The 25,269-nt window shown below is 33.0% G+C and overlaps 2 protein-coding genes across 4 annotated transcripts in view; one reads left to right on the forward strand and one right to left on the reverse strand.

Annotated features, from left to right (window-relative positions):
* The window catches only part of LOC143044400 (uncharacterized), a 61,923-nt gene that overhangs the window by 28,816 nt on the left and 7,838 nt on the right, over positions 1–25,269 (forward strand). For all 3 annotated transcript variants that reach the window (XM_076216401.1, XM_076216403.1, XM_076216402.1), the window contains exons 8-9: positions 18,388–18,475; positions 18,899–19,017. In XM_076216401.1, the coding sequence (XP_076072516.1) occupies positions 18,388–18,475; positions 18,899–19,017 (207 nt within the window). The remainder of the gene's footprint in view (positions 1–18,387; positions 18,476–18,898; positions 19,018–25,269) is intronic.
* LOC143044398 (uncharacterized) lies at positions 345–11,108 on the reverse strand. Its single transcript, XM_076216398.1, has 2 exons — positions 11,001–11,108; positions 345–2,119 (listed from the first exon to the last, which is right to left on the reverse strand). Exon 2 carries the CDS (start codon positions 2,114–2,116, stop codon positions 434–436), a length of 1,683 nt encoding a protein of 560 aa, XP_076072513.1. The 5' UTR covers positions 2,117–2,119; positions 11,001–11,108; the 3' UTR covers positions 345–433.

Here is a 25,269-nt window from a genome sequence, read left to right on the forward strand (position 1 = left end):
GAACTTCCGGTGTTCGTTTGAGTCGAACTACGTGTATCTCGAAATATTTCTCTGGTTCGGCTGACTTCGACATAACGAGAGTCGACTGTATAAGATAATAAGGATTTGTGACGTGAACATGAATTAAAAAGTAAACCAACAAAACAATAAAAACTAACAAAAACATCTATTCACTGGTCTACATTTTCCTCCCACTATCAAACCAAATATCTCTAGTTAGGAATACATGTATAAAGTAATGTGAACGTTAATTAGACAGTAACCCAACAACAACATAACACTTTAACATATGTACACTTGCCTTTTTTTTTCTTTGACATTCAAACTTCACACCTAATGTCACAACTTGTATTATGTATATTTGTATATTACTTTAATATTTTCAAACCCAGGTACACAAATGTAAATATCATAAGATTACTTTATGTGTATTTTATCGATAGGTTAAGTTAAATTTTGTCAAGTAGTTACTGGTGTTAACACAAATAAAACCTGAACACTCATTATGTTTAAAACTAATACACTTAGAATTCTTCAGTCCATCCCCTTTACTAAGCAGTACTTTACTATTCTGTCCATCTTTTGATATTACTATTATTCTATCAGATCCATAGTCTGCTACAATAATGTTACCATAAGTATCTGTAAAAAGTCCTATCGGTCCTTCTAAATCCTGTGTATATCTCCAGATCTGTTTACCTGATTCATCATAACAGTATACTGCTTTACCATGATAGTCGGTATAGATTACTCTGTCATTACAGTAAACAAGGTAATCCAGACTTGATTTACTCTCAACTGGTATTGACTTCAGTGTATTTCCTTCCAAGTCTATAATACGGATTTCATCTCTAGCCAAACCTACAGCCAGAGAATTATTGTAGCATGATAATCCATAGCATCCTTTGTCTAATTTGATAACTTTAGTAACTGTGTCATTCTCCATAGTAAAGATCTTAATGGCTGTCTCATTAGGATAAGTTATTGCTATAGTGTTCGGATTGATTTGTGTAACACTCCAGGCTCCACTAGGTATAGGTAACTCTTTCTGTAGTTTGCCATCAGAAGTAAGTAGGTTAACTTTACGCCACCATTCCACTACTATAACTCTTCCACCCATCAGACAAATCATGTCAGTAATGGTATTGTTCATGTTGATCTTTATCTTTGTCTCTATATTCATGGCCATGTTGTTTATGTTGTATTGTTCTTGTGATTCTACTTGAGCTTCCCTCTTCACACTAGTGTCTATATTAATGGCTACTTCAGTTTTAACAACTGTTACTTCTCCTAAGGATTCTAATGACCCTAACTTCCTTAGTATCTTTTCTATTTCATCATTTTCCTTCATTTTGATGTCAACTTCTTTTACTCTCTCATCAGTTTCCAGATCTTCAACATATCTTTGACATTGATGTACTTGTTGTTCAATTTGATGTACACCTAGAAATGATTGTTGTTTGGAAGTTTGTGAAGTGACTGTTTGTAAATGTTCTTTCATTTCCCTTAAGCTTTTAGTTTTCACTTCAATTTCAGAAATGAAATCAGTTGCTTTAGATTTTTCCTGATTCCAAATAATATCTGTTTCTTGGCATAACTTCTTCTCCAGATGATCTAAATGTTTATTTATTTCTTGTCTAATTTTTTTTATAGATTTCTTTATGCTAACACACTGATTTTCTCCAGTTTTGATGTTTTTTGATTTATTGTTAATTATTGTTTTCAATGAATTTAATATAGAATTTATGTCTGTCTCTACAGATTCCTTTGATTTTTCAATTTTAGTTTTCTCCACGACTCCTGCTAAACTTTTTATTCCTGTACATTTTGAATGACTGGTGGAAATACATTCATCACAGCACGGCATTAAATGACTGGGACAGTACAAGTTAAGCTGTTGACCATGTTTGTCACATTCTGTTTTAATGGCTTGAATGGAGGGTTTATAACTTTTGGTATCAATGGTTTTATGATCACATGTTCTTTTGGATCTTTTGTGATGCTTTAAACAGGTTGAGCATAATCCTTCATCACAGTTATAACACCAGATGTCAGCTTTAGTGTTTACTTCCCCTTTGTGGCAAGGTCCACATAGTATAGGTTTACTGGATGCCATTACCTGAACATATACAAAAAAAAATTATAAGCTTGCTTTTCAAAATCCTTATAATTTTTGTTACCTGGACATGTTAAATGTTGTTAAAAATAGAAAAAGGCTAAAGAAAAGTGACCAAATTCAGACAACGAATCAGAGCTATTGGGGACTGACGGGTATGCATTACAGTTAATTTTGAGGTTATGAAGTTGAAAACGTAAAATTTTATTATTTGTAATATCAAACTGCTATTTTTAACAGATATATCATTTTATGGTAGGTTATTTGTGAAAAATACCAATCACGGGACTGTGAAATATCCCGAGCCATTAGGCAAGGTAAACTTGGTCCACAGACTGGTATTTTTCATAATACTCCTCCATAACATGATAAATCTGTCTAATATCACAGGAAAGATTTGATTAGAACTTTCTGTACAGGCTAAGGGAATGTTTTAAACTAGTATTAAGTTGTAATCCATAAATATATTTATGCATAAATTAGATTGATTGATTGTTGGTTGCTTAACGTCCTGCATAAATTAGAGGATAAGTAAAGCCTATCAAAGCATCGCAGGAATTTAACAAGAACTTTTATGTGTTAGCGCTGTCTTTATGTAACGCTATATCGGAAAAGTTATGGCAGAAAACAGGAAAAAGCTTGCCAGGGTAAAAAGGTTATATCCAAAATAGCAAATAACGCGATGTGGAGGTGAAGGGCCAAGTGAGCTTTTCTCATCACTTGGCGTCCGGCTTTGTCTGTCGTCTGTCGTTGTTAACTTTTACAAAAATCTTCTCCTCTGAAACTACAGGGCCAAATTTAACCAAACATGGCCAAAATCCTTATTAGGGTATCTAGTTAAAAATTGTGTCTGGTGACCCGGCCAACCAACCAAGATGGCCGCCATGGCTAAAAATAGAACATAGGGGTAAAATGCAGTTTTTGGCTTATAACTCAAAAACTAAAGCATTGAGAGCAATCTGACAGGGATAAATTTGTTTATCAGGTCAAGATCTATCTGCCCTGAAATTTTCAGATGAATCGAACAACCCTTTGTTGGGTTGCTGCCACTGAATTTGGTAATTTTAAGCAAATTTTGCTGTTTTTGGTTATTATCTTGAATATTATTATAGATAGAGATAAACTGAAAACAGCAAAAATGTTCAGCAAAGTAAGATTTACAAATAAGTCAACTGAACCAAAATGGTCAGTTGACCCCTTTAGGAGTTATTGCCCTTTATAGTCAATTTTTAACCATTTTTCATAAATTTTAATTATCTTTTACAAAAATCTTCTCCTGAAACTGCCGGACCAAATTAAACCAAACTTGGCCACAATCATCATTGGGGGATCTAGTTTTAAAAATGTGTCCAGTGACCTGTCAAACCAACCAAGATGGCTGCCATAGCTAAACATAGAACATAGGGGTAAAATGCGGTTTTTGGCTTATAACTCAAAAACCAAAGCATTTAAAGCAAATCTGACAGGGGTGAAATTGTTAATCAGGTCAAGATCTATCTGCTTTAAAATTTTCAGATGAATTTGACAACTGGTTGTTAGGTTGCTGCCCCTGAATTGGTAATTTTAAGGAAATTTTGCCATTTTTAGATCACCTGGCCCAAAGGGCCAATTGAGCTATTCCCATCACTTGACGTCCGTCGTCGTTAACTTTTACAAAAATCTTCTCCTCTGAAACTACTGGGCCAAATTAAACCAAACTTGGCCACAATCATCATTGGGGTATCTAGTTTAAAAAATGTGTGGCGTGACCCGGCCAACCAACCAAGATGGCCGCCATGGCTAAAAATAGAACATAGGGGTAAAATGCAGTTTTTGGCTTATAACTCAAAAACCAAAGCATTTAGAGCAAATCTGACAGGGGTAAAATTGTTTATCAGGGCAAGATCTTTCTGCCCTCAAATTTTTGGATGAATCCGACAATCAGTTGTTGGGTTGCTGCCCCTGAATTGGTAATTTTAGAGAATTTTTGCTGTTTTTGGTTATCTTGAATATTATTATAGATAGAGATAAACTGTAAACAGCAATAATGTTCAGCAAAGTAAGGTTTACAAATACGTCAACACGAACGAAATGGTCATTTGACCCCTTTAGGAGTTATTGTTCTTTATAGTCAAATTTTAACCATTTTTTCGTAAATCTCAGTAATCTTTTACAAAAATCTTCTCCTCTGAAACTACTGGGCCAAATTTAACCAATTTGGCCATAATCATCATTGGGGTATCTAGTTTAAAAAATGTGTGGCGTGACCCGGCCAACCAACCAAGATGGCCGCCATGGCTAAAAAAAGATCATGGGGGTAAATGCAGTTTTTGGTTTATAACTCAAAAACCAAAGCATTTAGCGCAAATCTGACATGGGGTAAAATTGTTTATCAGGTCAAGATCTTTCTGCCCTCAAATTTTCAGATGAATCCAACAACCCGTTGTTGGGTTGCTTCTCCTGAATTGGAAATTTTAGGGAATTCTTGCTGTTTTTCGTTATTATCTTGAATATTATTATAGATGAGATAAACTGTAAACAGCAATAATGTTCAGCAATGTTAGATTTACAAATAAGTCAAACATGACCAAAATGGTCAGTTAACCCCTTTAGGAGTTATTGACCTTTTAGTCAATTTTCAACCATTTTTCGTAAATCTTAGAAATCTTTTACAAAAATCTTCTCCTCTGAAACTACTGGGCCAAATTAATCCAAACTTGGCCACAATCATCTTTTGGGTATCTTATTTAAATAAATGTGTCTGGTGACCCGGCCATCCAACCAAAATGGCTGCCACGGCTAAAAATAGAACATAGGGGTAAAATGCAGTTTTTGGCTTATAACTCAAAAACCGAAACATTTAGAGAAAATCTGACAGGGTTAAATTGTCTATCAGGTCAAGATCTATCTGCCCTGATATTTTCACATGGATCAGACAACCCATTGTTAGGTTACTGCCCTGAATTGGTAATTTTAAGGAAATTTTGATGTTTTTATACGACCGCAAAATTTGAAAAATTTTTCGTCGTATATTGCTATCACGTTGGCGTCTGCGTCGTCGTCGTCGTCCGGCGACCGAATACTTTTAGTTTTCGCACTCTAACTTTAGTAAAAGTGAATGGAAATCTATGAAATTTTAACACAAGGTTTATGACCACAAAAGGAAGGTTGGGATTGATTATGGGAGTTTTGGTCCCAACATTTTAGGAATTAGGGGCCAAAAAGGGCCCAAATAAGCGTTTTCTTGGTTTTCACACTATAGCTTTAGTTTAAGTTAATAGACATCTATGAAATTTTGACACAAGGTTTATGACCACAAAAGAAAGGTTGGGATTGATTTTGGGAGTTTTGGTTCCAACAGTTTAGGAATTAGGGGCCAAAAAAGGGCCCAAATAAGCATTATTCTAGGTTTTCGCTCAATAACTTTAGTTTAAGTAAATAGAAATCAATGAAATTTAAACACAATGTTTATGACCACAAAAGGAAGGTTGGTATTGATTTTGGGAGTTTTGGTCCTAACAGTTTAGGAATAAGGGGCCCAAAGGGTCCAAAATTGAACTTTGTGTGCTTTCATCAAAAATTGAATAATTGGGGTTCTTTGATATGCCGAATCTAACTATGTATGTAGATTCTTAACTTTTGGTCCCGTTTTCAAATTGGTCTACATTAAGGTCCAAAGGGTCCAAAATTAAACTTAGTTTGATTTTAATAAAAATTGAATCCTTGGGGTTCTTTGATATGCTGAATTTAAAAATGTACTTAGATTTTTAATTATTGGCCTAGTTTTCAAGTTGGTCCAAATGGGGGTCTAAAATTAAACTTTGTTTGATTTCATCAAAAATTGAATAAATGGGTTCTTTGATATGCAAAATCTAACTGTGTATGTAGATTCTTAATTTTTGGTCCAGTTTCAAATTGGTCTACATTAAGGTCCAAAGGGTCCAAAATTAAACTAAGTTTGATTTTAACAAAAATTAAATTCTTGGGCTTATTTGATATGCTTTATCTAAATATGTACTTTGATTTTTGATTATGGGCCCAGTTTTCAAGTTGGTCCAAATCAGGATTCCATATGAAATATTGTGCAATAGCAAGAAATTTTCAATTGCACAGTATTGCACAATAGCAAGAAATATCTAATTGCACAATATTGTGTAAATTAGCAATTAATTTTCAATTGGAGTTATCTTTCTTTGTATAGAATAGTAGTTGATAATATATGTTGGAAATTTGCCAGACATGACTATGATGTCATTTTCTATTTTTATTTGCCAATAACTTTATGTAAATGACTTCATTGGAAATTTGCCAATATAAAATGTTGCTGATGAAGCTTTTTTTCCTTATCTTATCTAAAATGTTTTTAGATAATGTATGTTGGACATTTGCCAGACATGACTATGATGTCATTTTCTATTTTTATTTGCCAATAACTTTATGTAAATAACTTCATTGGAAATTTGCCAATATAAAATGTTGCTGATGAAGTTTTTTTTATTGTTTTATACAATAAACAATGTATATTCACTTTTACTACCAACCAATCTTTACCATTCAGTGATAACAAGCACTTTATTTTACATTTTAATATTTTATGATGTATTTAAAAGAGTAGTTATTGTTGCAAACTCCATTAGAAATTTGAATTGATATCAGTTTTGGAAAAAGGGAAACAGGGATGTGAAAAAAAGGGGGGGGTTAAATTTTTCTCATTTCAGATTTCATAAATAAAAAGAAAATTTCTTCAAACATTTTTTTGAGAGGATTAATATTCAACAGCATAGTGAATTGCTCAAAGGCAAAAAAAAACTTTTAAGTTCATTAGACCACATTCGTTCTTTGTCAGAAACCTATGCTGTGTCATGATCAACTATTTAATTTTAGATTTAAAAAGTTTGAAGAAGAAATCTTTAATTGATTTGTAAAATCTTGACATTTGTTTTGTGTAAAAAAAAACCATGTAATGTCAAAAATTTGATCACAATCCAAATTCAGAGCTGTATCACGCTTGAATGTTTTGTCCATACTTGCCCCAACTGTTCAGGGTTCGACCTCTGCGGTCGTATAAAGCTGCGCCCTGCGGAGCACCTGGTTTGTTATTATCTTGAATATTATTATAGATAGAGATAAACTGTGAACAGCAATAATGTTCAGCAAAACAAGATCTACAAATAAGTTTTCATGACCAAAATAGTCAATTGACCCCTTAAGGAGTTATTGCCCTTTATAGTTAATTTTTAGCATTTTTCATATTTTTTTGTAAATTTTTAGAGAATATTTTCCACTGTAATTACTGGGCCAAGTTCATTATAGATAGAGATAATTGTAGCAACAAGAATGTTCAGTAAAGTAAGATCTACAAACACATCACCATCACCAAAACACAATTATGTCATGAATTTATCTGTGTCCATTGTTTAATATGCACATAGACCAAGGTGAGCGACACAGACTCTTGAGAGCCTCTAGTTTGTTATTATCTTGAATAATATTATAGATAGAGATAAACTATAACAACAATAATTTACAGCAAAGTAAGATCTAAAAATAAGTCTACATGACCAAAATGGTCAGTTGACCCCGAAGGAGTTATTGCCCTTTATAGTCAATTTTTAACAATTTTCATAAAATTTGTAAATTTTTACTAACATTTTCCACTGAAACTACTGGGCCAATCATTATAGATAGAGATAATTGTAAGCAGCAAGAATGATCAGTAAAGTAAGATCTACAAACACATCACCATCACCAAAACACAATTTTGTCGTGAATTTATCTGTGTCCTTTGTTGAATATATGCACATAGACCAAGGCGAGCGACACAGGCTCTTAAGAGCCTCTAGTTTTCTAGTATGATAATTGATATAAGATGAATTATTATTATGTCCAAGGATTGTTACACACATTAAGAGCGTACTTATGTAAAGAAATATCTTTTATCTTTAATATTTTAATCACTTCAATTCAACTATTGAATCAGATCATTCTTGTTATCATAGCCATGGGAAAACTTCAAGCAGAAGGGTAGCTATATTGATTTATAAAAACTATAAATTAATAAATGTGCATAAAGATTCAGAAGGTAAAACAATTTCAAGAGGAGACATGAATGATGCCCTGAAAAATTTAGTTAGAAAAAAAAAACATTATTTATAGGAAAAAAAAAATATGAAAAAGTGCATGATTAGATGTATGTAGACATTTTTTTAAAAAACCAAAAGAAAAAATGTATATGGAGATGCAAAAATCCAGCCCAGTCTGGTCAAATTGACATGTTCTTTCTAAAATGTGTGACATTATTCCCAATTATATGTACCCACCATATAAAAGTTCTGTACAATTGGATTCTGAAATTTGCATACAATTACAATCTGTCTCAACTGTAACTAGAGGCCTGGGATATTGGAAAGTCAATAATGGTATTATTAATGAACAAGAGTATGAATGCAATAAAAGGAAAATAATACAAAAACATAGTACAAAATAGAAATAAAGGAATATAGTATTAATATAAAAAGAAGATGTGGTATGTTAAGTATAGTAAAACTGATTTTTATGCCCCACCTACGATAGTAGAGGGCATTATGTTTTCTGGTCTGTGCGTCCGTTCGTCCGTTCGTTCGTTCGTTAGTCCGTCTGTCCCGCTTCAGGTTAAAGTTTTTGGTCAAGGTAGTTTTTGATGAAGTTGAAGTTCAATCGACTTCAAACTTGGTACACATGTTCCCTATGATATGATCTTTCTCATTTTAATGCCAAATTAGAGATTTTACCCAAATTTCACGGTCCACTGAACATAGAAAATGATAGTGCGAGTGGGGCATTCGTGTACTGAGGACACATTCTTGTTTTTTTAGAAAAAACATGCAACACATGATTAAGAACCAAAACTTAAAACGTAATATGAAAATCTATTATTTATAAAAGGAAAATATCTGCATTAGAAAAAAAATAAATTAGGAGCACAAAACAAAAGTTTGTAGAATAAGGGGAGAAATCAATGCATATTTCCCAGGTATTCAGAAAATCTTAGCAAACAGTACAAGACATGACTCAAATTGAAAAATGATAAAGATGAAAGAATAACAGATGAAAATAAAATATTAAAACTTGAATGAAATTTACGCTTATTTATTTGACACTAAACGAAATCCTTGTATGATAAATGTTAAAATATTCATTAACAGTACAAAAACTCAACTTAAGGGGGCTTGCTGGTATAAATCAATTTTTTTTTGAAATATAGGATTTTGCTATATTTTTTTATAAATGAACTTTATCATATACTTAATAGAAAAATGAAATAAAAAAATGGGGTCACCGTTCATTTAAGCTCACAATCTGCCCCCAAAAGAAGCATACAATTTTGTTAAGGTACTTTTTTTCTGTTGAACTATAAATAGGAGAAAAAAAGGTAATATCGAAATAAAAAATAACCTAATTACAGAAATCACTTGAATTTTACAATTATTTAGTTTATGTACAGCTTATTTGAAAACAATAATAAAAAATATAGGTCACTGATGCGTTAAAAAAGATATTTCAATTTTTAATGTAAAAAAATGGCATTTTTGCACCAAAGGGAGATAATTTGGGGCTTTTTCAATGATATTACCATTTTAAAAGTCATCTGAGGCCAAACCGAATCGATTTTTTAAAGTTGATTTTTGTACCATATCATAAAGTAATAACTATAATAGTGTAATAATTAAAATTTGTAATGAAAAATCAAATGTTTATTTTTTGGCAGAAATTTTTGTATCCTCAATCAATAATTATTAAAAGATAAAAGTCAATCTTGTGATGGATATGTCACTTTATCGCACCCAGGGTAAATTATCACTTTGTGATTGGTTAAACGCCTTCACGTGGTGACCCGTAGTGGGTTAGTAAATTTCTTAGGGGGTTCATGATGTCACATCTACTGTTATCTATTGATGTTGTTACATTTCATTGCTTATTTTTATACAAAATGCAGCAGGAAAAGTCCTGCCTGTGATAAACAGTTCTTTATACAGTTAACTACTGACTCCCAACAGTCTATAGAGGGTGAATGAAATCCATAGGGGATTTTGCCTCTGGCCTCGCCCACTATGGATTTTCCTCACCCTCTTTGGATCTGTATGGGGTCAGTAGTGAACTATATAACTTATATTAGAGAAATTCACTATCATGATTATGACTATTGCTATACATAATTTAAAACAAAAGTCCAGGAATAGATGGGATGAGCTTTATTTTTTTAATCTTAGCTTTGAAGAGAAACAACTGCAATTCAGACGACAAGTGTTACTCAATCTTATTCACAAGAAAATGATCTATTGGAACTGGCAAATTACCAACGAATATCATTATGAACTAGTGATTATAAATACGTTCATACATTTTAACAGTAAGAATAAAAACAAATTTTAAATCTAATCATTAATGCTAATAAACAGGATACATTAAAAACTGATACATGGGATCTAATTTTATTTTTCTATGGCAAATATGAAATGTAATAGATCATGCAGATAAGTCTAACATAAAAGGAGAGGAGGCCTTGTATACAGTAATCACTAGCCATTCCGCCCAAAATGTTACAGAACAAAGGGAAGTATGCAGAACTCCAACTGTGATGATCTGACTCAGATTACCCAGCCTTTATATTTGTGTCTTTTATGATAAACTAGAAGTGAAAACATATGCCTGTTGTGTTCCCCTCCAGATGTTATTTGAAAATTTGTGTTTCTGATTTGTGTTCTCCTTGAGGTTTACCTGACATACTGTTTTATTCAATTTAAAAAATAACTAAAAGGTTTTGAAAAAAATACATGACAAAAAATTCAAGCCTTTGTTAATAAATGGCCTTTAACTTTAAATTGTCAAAATAAAATAATATAGCTTTATCTACAATGATATATACCTCTTGATTAAGGATTTGTTCACATAATGTGTATGTAGGTTTGTATCTCTTCTTTTACTAAAATGTCAGTTACAAGGAAGTAAATTAGGACATGTTTATACATGATCTTTATACATGATGTAATCAGTAAATATTTAAATGACATCTATAAATAGATAAAATCGGTTCAATTATACTAGTAACATTAAAAGACCAATTGTGAATACAATATAATGGGAATTATCTTACCTCTAAAGTTAAATACAAAAACCTTTGGTTGAGAAATCTTTAATTAATCATAGTTTTTAAGATTTAATTGTTTTACTAATAAATTTTAGATAACAAAATTCTGTTACAAATGTTCTCATGCTTAATATGTTTTCATTCTTTCTTAAAACCATTTAAAATTATTGTCTAACCTATGGTAATTTTAAACAAAAAGATTATGTAGGATATGATTTCAATTAGACAGCAACCCAGCAACAAATATATCTAGCGTTCAAGGCATAGTCTTCTGTAAAACAACAATATCTATCGGATATGCAAGCTGGGTTGATTGAAACTTAGTACACATGTTCTTTATTATATGTTCTTTCTCATTTTGATGCCAAATTAGAGTTTTGTCCCCAAGGTCCACTGAACATAGTAAATAATAGTGTGAGTTTGGCATCCGTTTACTATGGACACATTCTTGTTACAGATGTTTTTGTATGACCGCAAAAATTGAAAACTTTTTTGTCATATATTGGTATCACGTTGGCATTTGGTTTTCGCACTATAACTTTAGTATAAGTAAATAGAAATCTATGAAATTTACACACAAGGTTTATGACCACAAAAGGAAGGTTGGGATTGATTTTGGGGGTCCAAACAGTTTAGGAATAAGGGGCCCAAAGGGTCCAAAATTAAACTGTTTGATTTCATCAAAAATTGAATAATTGCTATTGGGTTCTTTGATATGCCAAATCTAACTGTGTATGTAGATTCTTAATTTTTGGTCCATTTTTCAAATTGGTCTACATTAAGGTCCTCTGAAACTACTGGGCCAAATTAATCCAAACTTGGCCACAATCATCTTTGGGGTATCTTGTTTAAAAAATATGTGGCGTGACCCGGCCAACCAACCAAGATGGCCACCATGGCTAAAAATAGAACATAGGGGTGAAATGTAGATTTTGGCTTATATCTCTGAAACCAAGCATTCAGAGCAAATCTGACATGGGGTAAAATTGTTCATCAAGTGAAAATCTATCTGCCCTGAAACTTTCAAATGAATCAGACAACCGATTGTCGGGTTGCTGCCACCTGCTTCAAAAACATTTCTGTATTGTCTTTTGGATGATGGCAGCGACATCTGCGGCAGTTAATAAAACGTACAATATTCCTATTGACAAAGTTCTTAAATTTATGGCTTTAGTAGAATGTATATTATCTATAAATATTTTTTTTTACTCTTTTTCATTTAGGTTTATCATTACAAAAGCACCGTATTTATGGACACACCTTTGATAACTATTAAAAAGTTTGACTGATCAGGAGATTAAAAAAATTGAAAATGGGGCATACATTCTACATGGCATTATTTTTCTTCTTGGGGTCAAAATTTTATCCAAGACTATGTCTACCTAACTACAGAAACAATAAAAGTTCTCCGTATGACTTTGGTTGGCTAAAAGGCAACATCGGTCCGGTATGATGTCATCCAACTTTCTACAAGATTTGATCTGTTCATGCATTGGTATACAGGGGTTTCATTATCTTTCATGTTGACTGGTACTTTCTGTGTTTCTTGGTGGTACTTTTCAATTTATTCCATGAATATCTTATATAAAAATTCCTACATTTAGGCGGGACTTGTCAATAGCATAGGAGGGTAAAAGAACCGGGTACCGCCTCCTAATGAATGGCCTGGGTATATAAGGGGAAGGGTTTAGATTTCAAAAAACATGTTTAACCCCGCTGCAATTTTGCGCCTGTCCCAAGTCAGGAGCCTCAGGCCGTTCTTAGTTCTGTTTGATTTTTTATTTTAATTTCTTGAGTATATTTCGAAGCTTAGTATGACATCCATTATCATTTCAAATTAGTACATTTTTGTTTAGGGTCAGCTGAAGAACGCCTCCGGGTTTGGGAGTTTCTTGTTGCATTGATGACCCATTGGTGGTCTTCGGCTGTTGCCTGCCTTTAGAATGAGTTGGTGTCTCTTTGACAAATTCCTCATGTCCATTCCCAATTTTTAATTCAATCTGTATATAGTAGATCTTGTGTCCGCTTTGAGCAAAACCTCTGCTGTACTGATATATACCAAGGAAGTTGTCTTTGTATGGATATGTTGACCGATAAGAATGATGAGATTACGAGTTAAAATGAAGCTACAATATTCCGTTATCACAATATTTCGACACCTAAATGGTCCAACATCCCATTGGTCCGACGTTTCGATCATTTAGGTTATACGCTAACGGGATTTTAACATAAGAAAGCCAAATAAAAGGTTCAATATTAGAATAACCTTGTCCACCGTTTGAAGTGGTGAAACAAGATATAAAAAAGTAATACATAGTGCCAAAGTAGCCGAAAGTCATCACTAGCGTAATTTAAAAAAAAGTACAAACTACTTTGTCAAGTGTTGTTTGATTAACTAGATATCTCAAGATACAAGACGGCTGACTTAAGTAAAATCAAACACAGTTTGACGTACAATGAGTGATCATATTTTATTTCTGATGTTTATATTAAAATTGTCAATTTGTTGATATAAATATACTGGTAGCACTTTACTCATTTTAGTAATGTTAGTTAGTACTCTTATCATATCTGATTTAGTGAAATTGCGGTATGATCCAGACTCAACATATTGCACTACAATAATATAAAAATCTGCCCTATGGTTGTCTGATCTTGAAGCGGTTGGCAGGCTTTCAAACTGATAGGAGACCATACCCTTCCTCAATTTTAATGTAGAGCTCATTATGGGACTTTTCTTAACAATTAAAAAGTGTTGTATGTTATGTTTTCCCCTTGCTTCAAATATTTTGTTTGGGATTATTTATATCAAATTTGCAGATATATGTTTGTAAATACATGCAATCAAATGATATGGAGGTATTATAAAATTTAGATAATGCAAGGGCAACTACATCTATACATTTGTGTGACTTAATGGTTGATTTAAGAGAAAACGTTACGTAACATGCATTACCGTTAAAATTAACCAAAATTAATTAATACTATGATAGAAATATATTTCCCCAACAGTAATACAGCATTCCTATAAAATTGTTTCGTTTTTGCATTTGTTTTGACTCGATTTTTTTACTCTAAGTATCCGTGAATTGAAATTGCCCCTATAACCTTTGACCTCGATTTAAAAAAAAATGCACCATAATTTCTTTTCACAACCCAGATATTTAGAAAGTACACATTCTTAGCTTTCTAGTGATATATAATTAAGCCGTGTGTTACGTAGGTGCATTAAAAATGTAAATTTGGCTCTCATATCACTCGCCTATTAGGAGTTATTGCCCTTTATAGTCAATTTTTTACAATTTTCATAAATGTTTGTTAATTTTTGTAAATTTTTAGGAAATATTTACACTGTAATTACTAGGCCAAGTTCATTATAGATAGAGATAATTGTAGCAACAAGAATTTTAGTAAAGAAAGATCTACAAACACATTATCATCACCAAACCACCATTTTGTCATGAATTTATCTGTGTCCATTGTTAATCATAATAATAATGCACATAAACCAAGGTGAGCGACACAGGCTCTTAAGGTGAGAGGTATGTAAAATTTAAAATCTTTAAAAGTGTAATGAAATAATAATAAATAAGATTTAAAATGACTTAACCAAGTGAACATGCATTGATGTTTTGGTATCTTGGATATACATTATAAGAAAATGTACCATAAATACTGAAATTCAGCTCGAAAAAGTTCGTACGCATTATGACCTGAGATTTGATTCTTCAATGCAGGTCATGACCTGCATTTTCATCATCACAGGTTGACAGGTATGACGTAAATGAACGCCTCTATCGGAAAACGGGAAAATAGGCGTTTGTTGCTATGGGAGTTATCTCCCGTACACCATAAAAAATATTTTCAAGATGTCGGAATATATTCCGCTTCGTCGGAATAATGGTCAATTAGGTGGAAGAGTATTGAATGCATCTCATCAAAACTATAGCTAAAATTGAAGAATGTAAAATAAAATATCTTGTAACAGTTAAACAGTCCTTTCCTCCTATGAAAATGAAAGAAACTTGGCATGTCGTGATGGCCGAAGAGCGACTGAGTTGGGTTTACTAATACTAGCTCACCAACTTAAAGCTTGCATATAAATTATGTTTCTACAAAACTGTTTAAAGTACAAAGAATATATTTTGTTTATACCTTGGGGTAACTGTCCATACATGAACTTACGGTAACTTATTATACGCCGGTAATCGACAGACTCACGTAAAAAATCGGGAATGTTGATATATATGTGACGTAAAAAGTAAAGGAAATGTAGTATATTGATAAGAATATCATAAACATATGTACATGCATTACACACGTAAACTCCCACAATAACAAATTAAAGCTTACACTATATATTGTCATTTTATTTATTGAAATGAGTGAAAACGGCTATAATTTTATAGGATGTATTCAATCCTCGACACAAAAAAAAGGTGAATACTTATATTTTTTAATTTGATATTCCTGTTGTAACTGTTATATGATCTAATATAACCATTTTCTCATATACATATAAACATAAATCTTTCTTTACAGTGCTTTCTTTCACGTCCGCGATATGGTCTATAAATAGAATTTGAAAATGAAAGTACTAGTGACAAATAATTTATATTTAGTAATAATAAATATTGAAAAGCAAAAGAGTTTAATTGTTTTCTGAGTGACATGAAATTTGTAAAATGTAATGTCGGAAATTACTTCAGACGGGTAAGCAAGAGAAAGTGACAATAAACTTGAACGAGAATCGTAATGACTAATGGTGATGGGACCTTGGAACCGCATGAACAAACTCCGAAGTAAAACTGTCTTTCAAAATGAACGAAAATTAAAAAGAAATGAATACACGTTGCTTTTCAGTCAATTTGAATTGAATGGAACATTGTTAATTACAAGCTTCCAGTATGAAAAAGCGGCAAGGGAAAAAATATAGATCCGCTGATTGAAAATTACGGCTTTACCGCCACTTCAAAAATAAAATAATTAGCAAAGTATATATAGTACACTGAAGATATAGAAATTTCTGCTTGCATCAATCAATTCATTTTTAATTGCGCAAAATTTTGGAATTACAGTTATTTCGATTTCAGTTGATACTGTTTATATACATGTGCAAATGCTGCTATAAAGATTTAGAGTTAGAGTTTAAATTTTTGCTTTACATATTTCGTCTCAATTTTTGCAAAACTTGCAAAAATTCTAAAGTACGAACAGGAATATTGTTGGCATAAATTGCGAGGTCCATAATGCTGTTGGCGATTTCCAATCTCTGCAACATCTAATACATACGTTAAAATCCCTCGAAGACAGTTCTTCAAAATCACACGCAGTTTTTCTATTAAGTATGTTATTAACTTGATTATTACAGCTCACAAAATCTAGACTGGATACATTTATCTGAACATCATATAAAGTGTGTTTAAAGTCTATGTTGAACAACTTATAACAACACATAGCTGAGTCGGGGATAGAACAGATTGGTATCCCGAGAAAAACATTGTCAACCGCGGCGAAGCCGAATAACAAAAAAAATAAATAAAAGATAAATAAGTTGGAATTTATATACATTTGTTTTTAGATATTCACATCTATGCACTGTCCGCACTATAATAACGGAACAAAACCAACGATGGAGAAAAAAGTAGGGATAATATGCAACAAACTTTGAAATAATCTTTTTGTTTGTCTTTTGCCTATAATCTACATTTTTCCCACATCTCCTTTCGTGTCATATTAAACACACTACTTAAGTTTGCAAATGACCAGTACCATATTTGGATCGAAGTATGTGTTCATGTTTATGTTATGTTCTCGTGTCATTGAACCATAATTTTATATATTTTATATGTATGACCTCCTGCAACTATCGGAGGATTAAAAGTTAAATATTGTGATTTTTTTTTTGCACACACCGTAGGGGAGGGGGCATTACTTTTAATACTTGTCCGTCTGTCCGTCCATCGTACCGTCCAAAATTGGTTTTCGTTCTCTAACTTTAGTTTGCCTCAAACAAATGTTGGAAGACTTATATACAATGCTGATTACCAAAACAAATCACAGATCTAGTTTAAATTTTGGTGGCGTCACTTTTAAAGTTTTTTAGTAATATCCCTTTATAACATCATATATATGCAAGCGGGCGCATCATCTGTGTCCCATGGACACATTTCCCCATTTATTTACAATTGTTTGTCTTTTGGCCGTTTTTCGTTTTTTCACATGACATTGTCAGTATGTTTTTGGATTATAAGTTTCTATTTCCCGTTGCGCGATATATTTCGCCTCCAATATTGTGAAGCAGCGCGAATATGTGAACATTAAATGTATCTCGTCATACGGAGAATCTATTTTAATGATAGATCTTTTATCGTTTCTGTTTAATAAGTTTATAAACATATGTCCTTTAACATTGTGTTTTTAATCATATCCAGAAATATGTTATAAATACTTAGGACCTTGTATAATCACTGAAAAAACAATAATAGGTAATCAATCCTTTTTCCAGGCAGGATAATATTCTCTATAGCGCATTTGAATAGCCAAACAAATTATAATGAGGCAGTCGTTGTCTTTACAATTCTGCTGAAATAGCCTTGACGTTGCGTAATCCTTTCAGCGATGTCATGATTTTTCTCTCTTTTCCAGTCAACAACACCCTTTCAACGGCTGATATATGAAAGAGGAGTTCGGTAACCCCATGAAAATTATATATCAAAAGAAAGGAAAATAATTCCTTAAAAACATTTGATTTTTATAGAAAAATCGTAGGATTGGTTTAAACTGCAGAATAAATAAAGCTTGAAATTTCTTATTTTTGGTTCAAATTTGACGTTATGTCTATGTACTTTATGTTGTTTCATTACCATTTTCAAATGCCTGGAACTCGGAAATTAGATCGGTGACCAACTTAAATTTTTCGATTTTTCATTATCTTTTAATAAGTTCTACGTGCATACAATTTCTTTTAAAAATCGCAGGACAAGCCATTTACGTACCTGTTACCTTAAGAGCCTCTAGTTTAATTTCCCTATTTTTAACTGTCACTACACCTAAAACAAATAAATCTTGACATTGATAAGATACATGATCCTTCATTTTCTTAAAAATGTAAATGATATGCAGAAATTGTCTTCTCACAATTTTTTTACTTTCTTTCTTACAGGAATCATGAAAACAAGAGACTGTTACTAAAGATGAAGTTAGAATGTTTAAACAATGTTCCGAAATTAGTAGGTGTGGCCTGGGAAGAGGTAGGTACATTTTAGCTTGGTTTCAAGCAAATAAGTTTTGATTGTACTGTGGCAAATAGTTTTTCATAAAAAAATCTGAAATAAATGTCAGTGATATATCTAGTGATGGAAATTATCAAGATTTTCTGGATCAATGAAAGATACCAGAGGGACATTCAAACTCATAGATCAAAAATAAACATGATAAACCGACAACGCCATAGCTAAAAAAGAAAAAGACAGTGAAAAATTGTTACCCTATGAACTGGTGTTGCCTTCATTTGCATCAGATTATTTGTTTCTGTGCCTCACACAAAAATGTGCAGGTAGGGCCCTTCTTGACATGTCAGTAACACATAGCTGTTTACTACTGTTTTTACTAATTTTACTCCGTATTAACTTATAAAGCACTACTTTGAAATTGTTTATTTTCCATTTTTTCAGGGTTTCTTCTTTCTACAATTTTTTAACGTGAATGACCAAAGTGGAAAACAAGTAATAGTAAATCCACTGACAATGACATCATGTGTTGGCAGCCATTTTGAATGTGGAATCTGGTCAGGGTGTGTATACAGATTATCTATTTAAATATTCTATTGCAGAAGTTGATGTATAGTTAAATTAAAATAAACTTTTCACATTATAAATCTTTTATCCAACAAATATAAAAATATGCCTGGCCTTGTCTCCAATTTAACAATTCTATTATGAATTAATAAATCATTTGAAAATTGACTGTTTCTCCCTGATACATCTACTGAAATTTAGAAAGAAAATGGAAATTGGAGAAAATGTCATAAATCTTGAAAATAAACCTCATTTTTAGCTCACCTGGCACTTGGCGTCTGTCGTTGTCCATCATTGTCGTTAACTTTTTCATTTTGAACTTCTTCTATAGAGAACCACAAAATGGAATGGAACCAAATATGGCATGAATGTTTCTTATGGGGTGCTGAACAAGTGTAGTTACTTTGTAGCCGATCCACCACCCAAGATGGCCGCCAGCTGGGGACTTAGTTTAACATAGGACTCTATGGGAAATCAGGGCTTTCCATTGAAATTGAAGTAGAAGGCTCAATTAAAATTATAGGCGGCTGTAACATGCGTTCGGCGAAGCCGGATGCCCACCAAGCTGTAAGCTTGGTGCCTTACGGCAGGGGGTCTGGGGGCCGCTCAAGGCCCCCAGAAGCTCTGGCATAAATAGAGCAAAATCCTGCATTCTCGCAATCTCCTGGCACCTAATTTCATCTTTCAAATGACCATTTTTTTATGTATGAAATTAAAGAAAGAAAAAAAAAAAACTCAAAGAAATTTCATTTTTTTTTTATGTTAGTTTTTTTATTTTCATTACCTTATGCTTAAAATTCATTCACTTTTAACGGAGTTTTATTTAAATAATCATCCGGTTTGTTAGAAATCTTGATCGATTTATTTTGCATAACTACGTGCATTTGTAAACAAATGATCGACCCCCTTTTCTCTCTAAAGACTGTTACGCGTATTTAAATCATACAATTATTATACCCCACGCAACGAAGTTGCGAAGGGTATAATGTTTTTGACCCGTCCGTCCGTCCGTCTGTCAGTCCGTCCGTCTGTCAGTCCGTCCGTCCGTCAGTCCGTCAGTCCTGTTTCTTGTCATCGCAACTCCTCTCAAACCACACAACAGAATTTCACGAAACCTTTTCAGATAATAAGGACATACTATGTAGTTGTGCATATCGACGGGAAACTGCGATTCAATTTTTTTTCTAGGAGTCACGCCCCTTTGAACTTATTTACTTTAATGTACTACTGCAACAGTTTGTCATCGCAACTCCTCTCAAACCACACAACAGAATTTCACGAAACCTTTTCAGATAATAAGGACATACTATGTAGTTGTGCATATCGACGGGAAATTGCGATTCAATTTTTTTTCTAGGAGTTACGCCCCTTTGAACTTATTTACTTTAATGTACTACTGCAACAGTTTGTCATCGCAACTGCTCTCAAACCACACAACAGAATTTCACGAAACCTTTTCAGATAATAAGGACATACTATGTAGTTGTGCATATCGACGGGAAATTACGATTCAATTTTTTTTCTAGGAGTTACGCCCCTTTGAACTTATTTACTTTAATGTACTACTGCTACAGTTTGTCATCGCAACTCCTCTCAAACCACACAACAGAATTTCATGAAACTTTGTAGATAATAAGGACATACTATGTAGTTGTGCATATCAACAGGAAATTACGGTTCAATTTTTTTTCTAGGAGTTATGCCCCTTTGAACTTATTTGCTTCAAAGTACTTCTGCAACAGTTTGTCATCTCAACTCCTCTGAAAACACAACAGAATTTCATGAAATTTTGTAGATAATAAGGACATACTATGTATATTGACAGGAAATTATTATTCAATATTTTTTCTTATACAATTTTTTTTTCTTATACTTATTTAATTTCTCCAATGACAATGTGGGGACGTGGGGTATGTGAGCGTGCTCACTAAGGTTCTTTAATTTCTCAAGCATTGACAGAAAATTTATATATCCTCTGATTTTCTCTTTTTTGTTGTTGTAAACTGTTCAATAAGTCGGATACATAAATCATTTGGAAATGTTATTCATTTGAGGTCGAGTCGACAATATTCTACTTTCGTTTTTTGACCTTGATTCTCTGAACACCACGTGGGCTTTGAAAAATGAACTTCAAAAGATACTGTTTTCCAGATTCTGAACAATATGATCTACTACACTTTCTTTAATTTGACTAATATTATTCCATAACATAAGATTGTCATCCTATCTGATTGTCTTCACGTTTAATCAAGCCAAAAAAAAGCCAACGAGTTAATGACCATCGGAACATCTCTATTGTTATCATTCAATGACCACCGGAACGTCTCTCTTGTTAGCTTTGAAAAGAAACGATGCATTCTGACTTTAAATAGACAACCAATCAGGGACTTGAATTCATGTGAACTATATTAAGCCCAAGGTAAACACTGACTTTTCATCCTTGTTTATCGTAACCGCGACTTTGCGACAATACGTCTCTCGGCTGCCTGTAAACATTTGAAAAAGATTTTTTTTTCTTTTTGAATTTATATTTTTGTCAGTAAAGTAGCCGGCACTTGAAGCCACCGTAAGCGGCGGATTTCCGCCGGCTACCGTCTTCAATGGAAAGCCCTGGGAAATACATACAAATGTCTTCTTTTAGAGAATCACTGAATGGAAAGAAAGCAAACATAGCAATATTAAACCAAATTTGACCTCGAACATCATTATAAGTAACTGTTATTATTTTCTCCTTTTTAGCTCACCTGGCCCGAAGGGCCAAGTGAGCTTTTCCAATCACTTTGCGTCTGGCGTCCGTCGTCGTTAACTTTTACAAAAATCTTCTCCTCTAAAACTGCTGGGCCAAATTAAACCAAACTTGGCCACAATCATCATTGGGGTATCTAGTTTAAAAAATGTGTGGCGTGACCCCGCCAACCAACCAAGATGCCCGCCATGGCTAAAAATAGAACATAGGGGTAAAATGCAGTTTTTGGCTTATAACTCAAAAACCAAAGCATTTAGAGCAAATCTGACATGGGGTAAAATTGTTTATCAGGTCAAGATCTATCTGCCATAAATTTTCAGATGAATCAGACAACCCGTTGTTGGGTTGCTGCCCCTGAATATGTAATTTTAAGGAAATTTTTCTGTTTTTGTTTATTATCTTGAATATTATTATAGATCAAGATAAACTGTAAACAGCAATAATGTTCAGCAAAGTAAAATTTACAAATAAGTCAACATGACCGAAATGGTCAGTTGACCCCTTTAGGAGTTATTGCCCTTTATAGTCAATTTTTAACCATTTTTCGTAAATCTTAGTTATCTATTACAAAAATCTTCTCCTCTGAAACTACTTGGTCCGAGTACACAGTTATTTCGTAGTGCATTTCTTTTAGACAATAAATGAAAATTAAAAAAAACCCACCTGCGCTTTCTCAATAATATTTTTACAGTGTGTTGTACTACTTTTGGGACAAATTATATCAAAATTATAGAAAACTTCATCAGCTCTAACTCAAAATATGGACAATCTTATGTTAAGGGGGTCTTGAAATCTTTTGACAGCTTCCGAAGTGCTAATTTTTGACCTTTTTCAGCTGGACCTAATCACTACTTTACATTAATATTTATGACCCAACTTTTTTTACAGTGTCATTTCACCCCCCAACTTGCTATATGAGGCATAAAACATGGAGAAATAAATTTGGAAGGGGTATAACAAAAATTGGCAAGTAACACACTGTCCACACTAAGGACTATATTCGTGGACAACGAAAATCAAAGGACGATAACTGTGTACTCGGACCACTTGGCCAAATTAATCCAAACTTGGCCACAATCATCTTTGGGGTATCTAGTTTAAAAAATGTGTGGCATGACCTGGCCAACCAACCAAGATGGCCACCATGGCTAAAAATAAAACATAGGGGTAAAATGCAGTTTTTGGCTTATAACTCAAAAATCAAAGCATTTTGTGCAAATCTGACGGGGTAAAATTGTTTATCAGGTCAAGATCTATCTGCCCTGATATTTTCAGATGAATCAGACAACCCGTTGTTGGGTTGCTGCCCCTGAATATGTTATTTTAAGGAAATTTTGCTGTTTTTGGTTATTATCTTGAATATTATTATAGATAAAGATAAACTGTAAACAGCAATAATGTTCATCAAAGTAAGATTTACAAATAAGTCAACATGACCGAAATGGTCAGTTGACCCCTTAAGAAGTTATTGCTCTTTATAGTCAATTTTTAACCATTTTTCGTAAATCTTAGTTATCTATTACAAAAATCTTCTCCTTTGAAACTACATGGCCAAATTAATCCAAACTTGGCCACAATCATCATTGGGGTATTTAGTTTTAAAAATGTGTGGCGTGACCCAGCCAACCAACCAAGATGGCCGCCATGGCTAAAAATAGAACAATGGGGTGAAATGTAGATTTTGGCTTATAACTCTGAAACCAAAGCATTTAGAGCAAATCTGACATGGGGTAAAATTGTTCATCAAGTGAAAATCTGTTAGCCTTGAAACTTTCAAATGAATAGGACAACCGGTTATTGGGTTGCTGCCCCGAAATAAGTAATTTGAAGGAAATTTTGCAGATTTTGGTTATTATCTTGAATATTATTATAGAAAGAGATAAACTATAAACAGCAATAATGTTCAGCAAAGTAAGATCTACAAATAAGTCAACATGACCAAAATGGTCAGTTGACCACTTTAGGAGTTATTGCCCTTTATAGTCAATTTTTAACCATTTTTCGTAAATCTTAGTAATCTTTTAGAAAAATCTTCACCTCTGAAACTACTGGGCCAAATTTAACCAAAATTAGCCATAATCATCATTGGGGTATCTAGTTAAAAAAATGTGTCCGGTAACTCGGCCATCCAACCAAGATGGCCGCCATGGCTAAAAATAGAACATGGGTGTAAAATGCAGTTTTTGGCTTATAACTCAAAAACCAAAGCATTAAGAGCAAATCTGACAGGAAGGAAAATTGTTGATCAGGTCACGATCTGTCTGCCCTGGAATTTTCAGATGAATCGGATAATCGGTTGTAAGGTTGCTGCCCCTGAATTGGTAATTTTGAGGAAATTTTGCTGTTTTTTTGTAATTATCTTGAATATTATTATAGATAGAGATAAACTGTAAACAGCAATAATGTACAGCAAAGTAAGAACTAAAAATAAGTCAGTATGACCAAAATAGTCAATTGACCCCCTAAGGAGTTATTGCCCTTCATAGTCAATTTTTAACAATTTTCTTAAAATTTGAATATTTTCATTAACATTTTCCACAGAAAGTACTATTATATATAGAGATAATTGTAAGCAGCAAGAATGTTTAGTAAAGTAAGATCTACAAACACATCACCATCACCAAAACACAATTTTGTCATGAATCCATCTGTGTCCATTGTTTAATATTCACATAGACCAAGGTGAGCGACACAGGCTCTTTAGAGCCTCTAGTTTTATATTATTTCAAAAACCCAAGTAGAGTCAGGTGTGCAACACAGGCTCTTGAGAGCCTCTTGTTTTTCAAACTTGTTGAATTTGGTGAGGTATTTTAAATAGTTAAGCCTCATCTAAATGAAATTCCTGGATCCATACAGCTGTAAACAATATAAAAGTTCATCCTGTTACCGGGTTTACTGTCATTTTAATAGCATCCTGATAATTAATGGATTGATACACTGATACTGTGGATTCATTTATTTTCGTGGGTATTAATTTTCGTGGATTAAAGAAAACTTGCATATTCGTGGATATTTAATTTCGTGGTTTTGACGAAGTTTTCATACAAGCCTATAGGAAAGGACAAGGTACACTAAGGGCCGTATTTGGCCCCCTTTTTTGTCAATTTTTTTTCATCATGAAATAAACGAAATTATAATCGAAAATAATTTGCATATATCTGTTCTTTAGAAGCTCATGCGGATTTTAATTTTTGGTAAAGCAGAAATCTGATTTTGGGTTGCTTAAAGTTACCTAATTACACCAAAAGGTAGCAAAATGTTGATTTTTGGACTGAAATTCTTCGTTTTTAAAAGCCTCCGCCAACGTGAGCCACAGAAAAGATAGCATTCAAACAGAATTTTCAGATAATGAAGAGAAACTTTTGGCTCACGTTGGCGGAGGCCTTCAAATATGAATAAAACTATCTCCTAAAAAAACAACAACTTCGCCGTAATAGTAAAATCGGAGCGAAATCGGAGAAAGGGCTGAAAAACTCCGCATTCAGCTGTGATTACCAGACAC

This window comes from Mytilus galloprovincialis, chromosome 9, assembly GCF_965363235.1.
Source record: "Mytilus galloprovincialis chromosome 9, xbMytGall1.hap1.1, whole genome shotgun sequence".
NCBI classification, from domain to species: domain Eukaryota; kingdom Metazoa; phylum Mollusca; class Bivalvia; order Mytilida; family Mytilidae; genus Mytilus; species Mytilus galloprovincialis.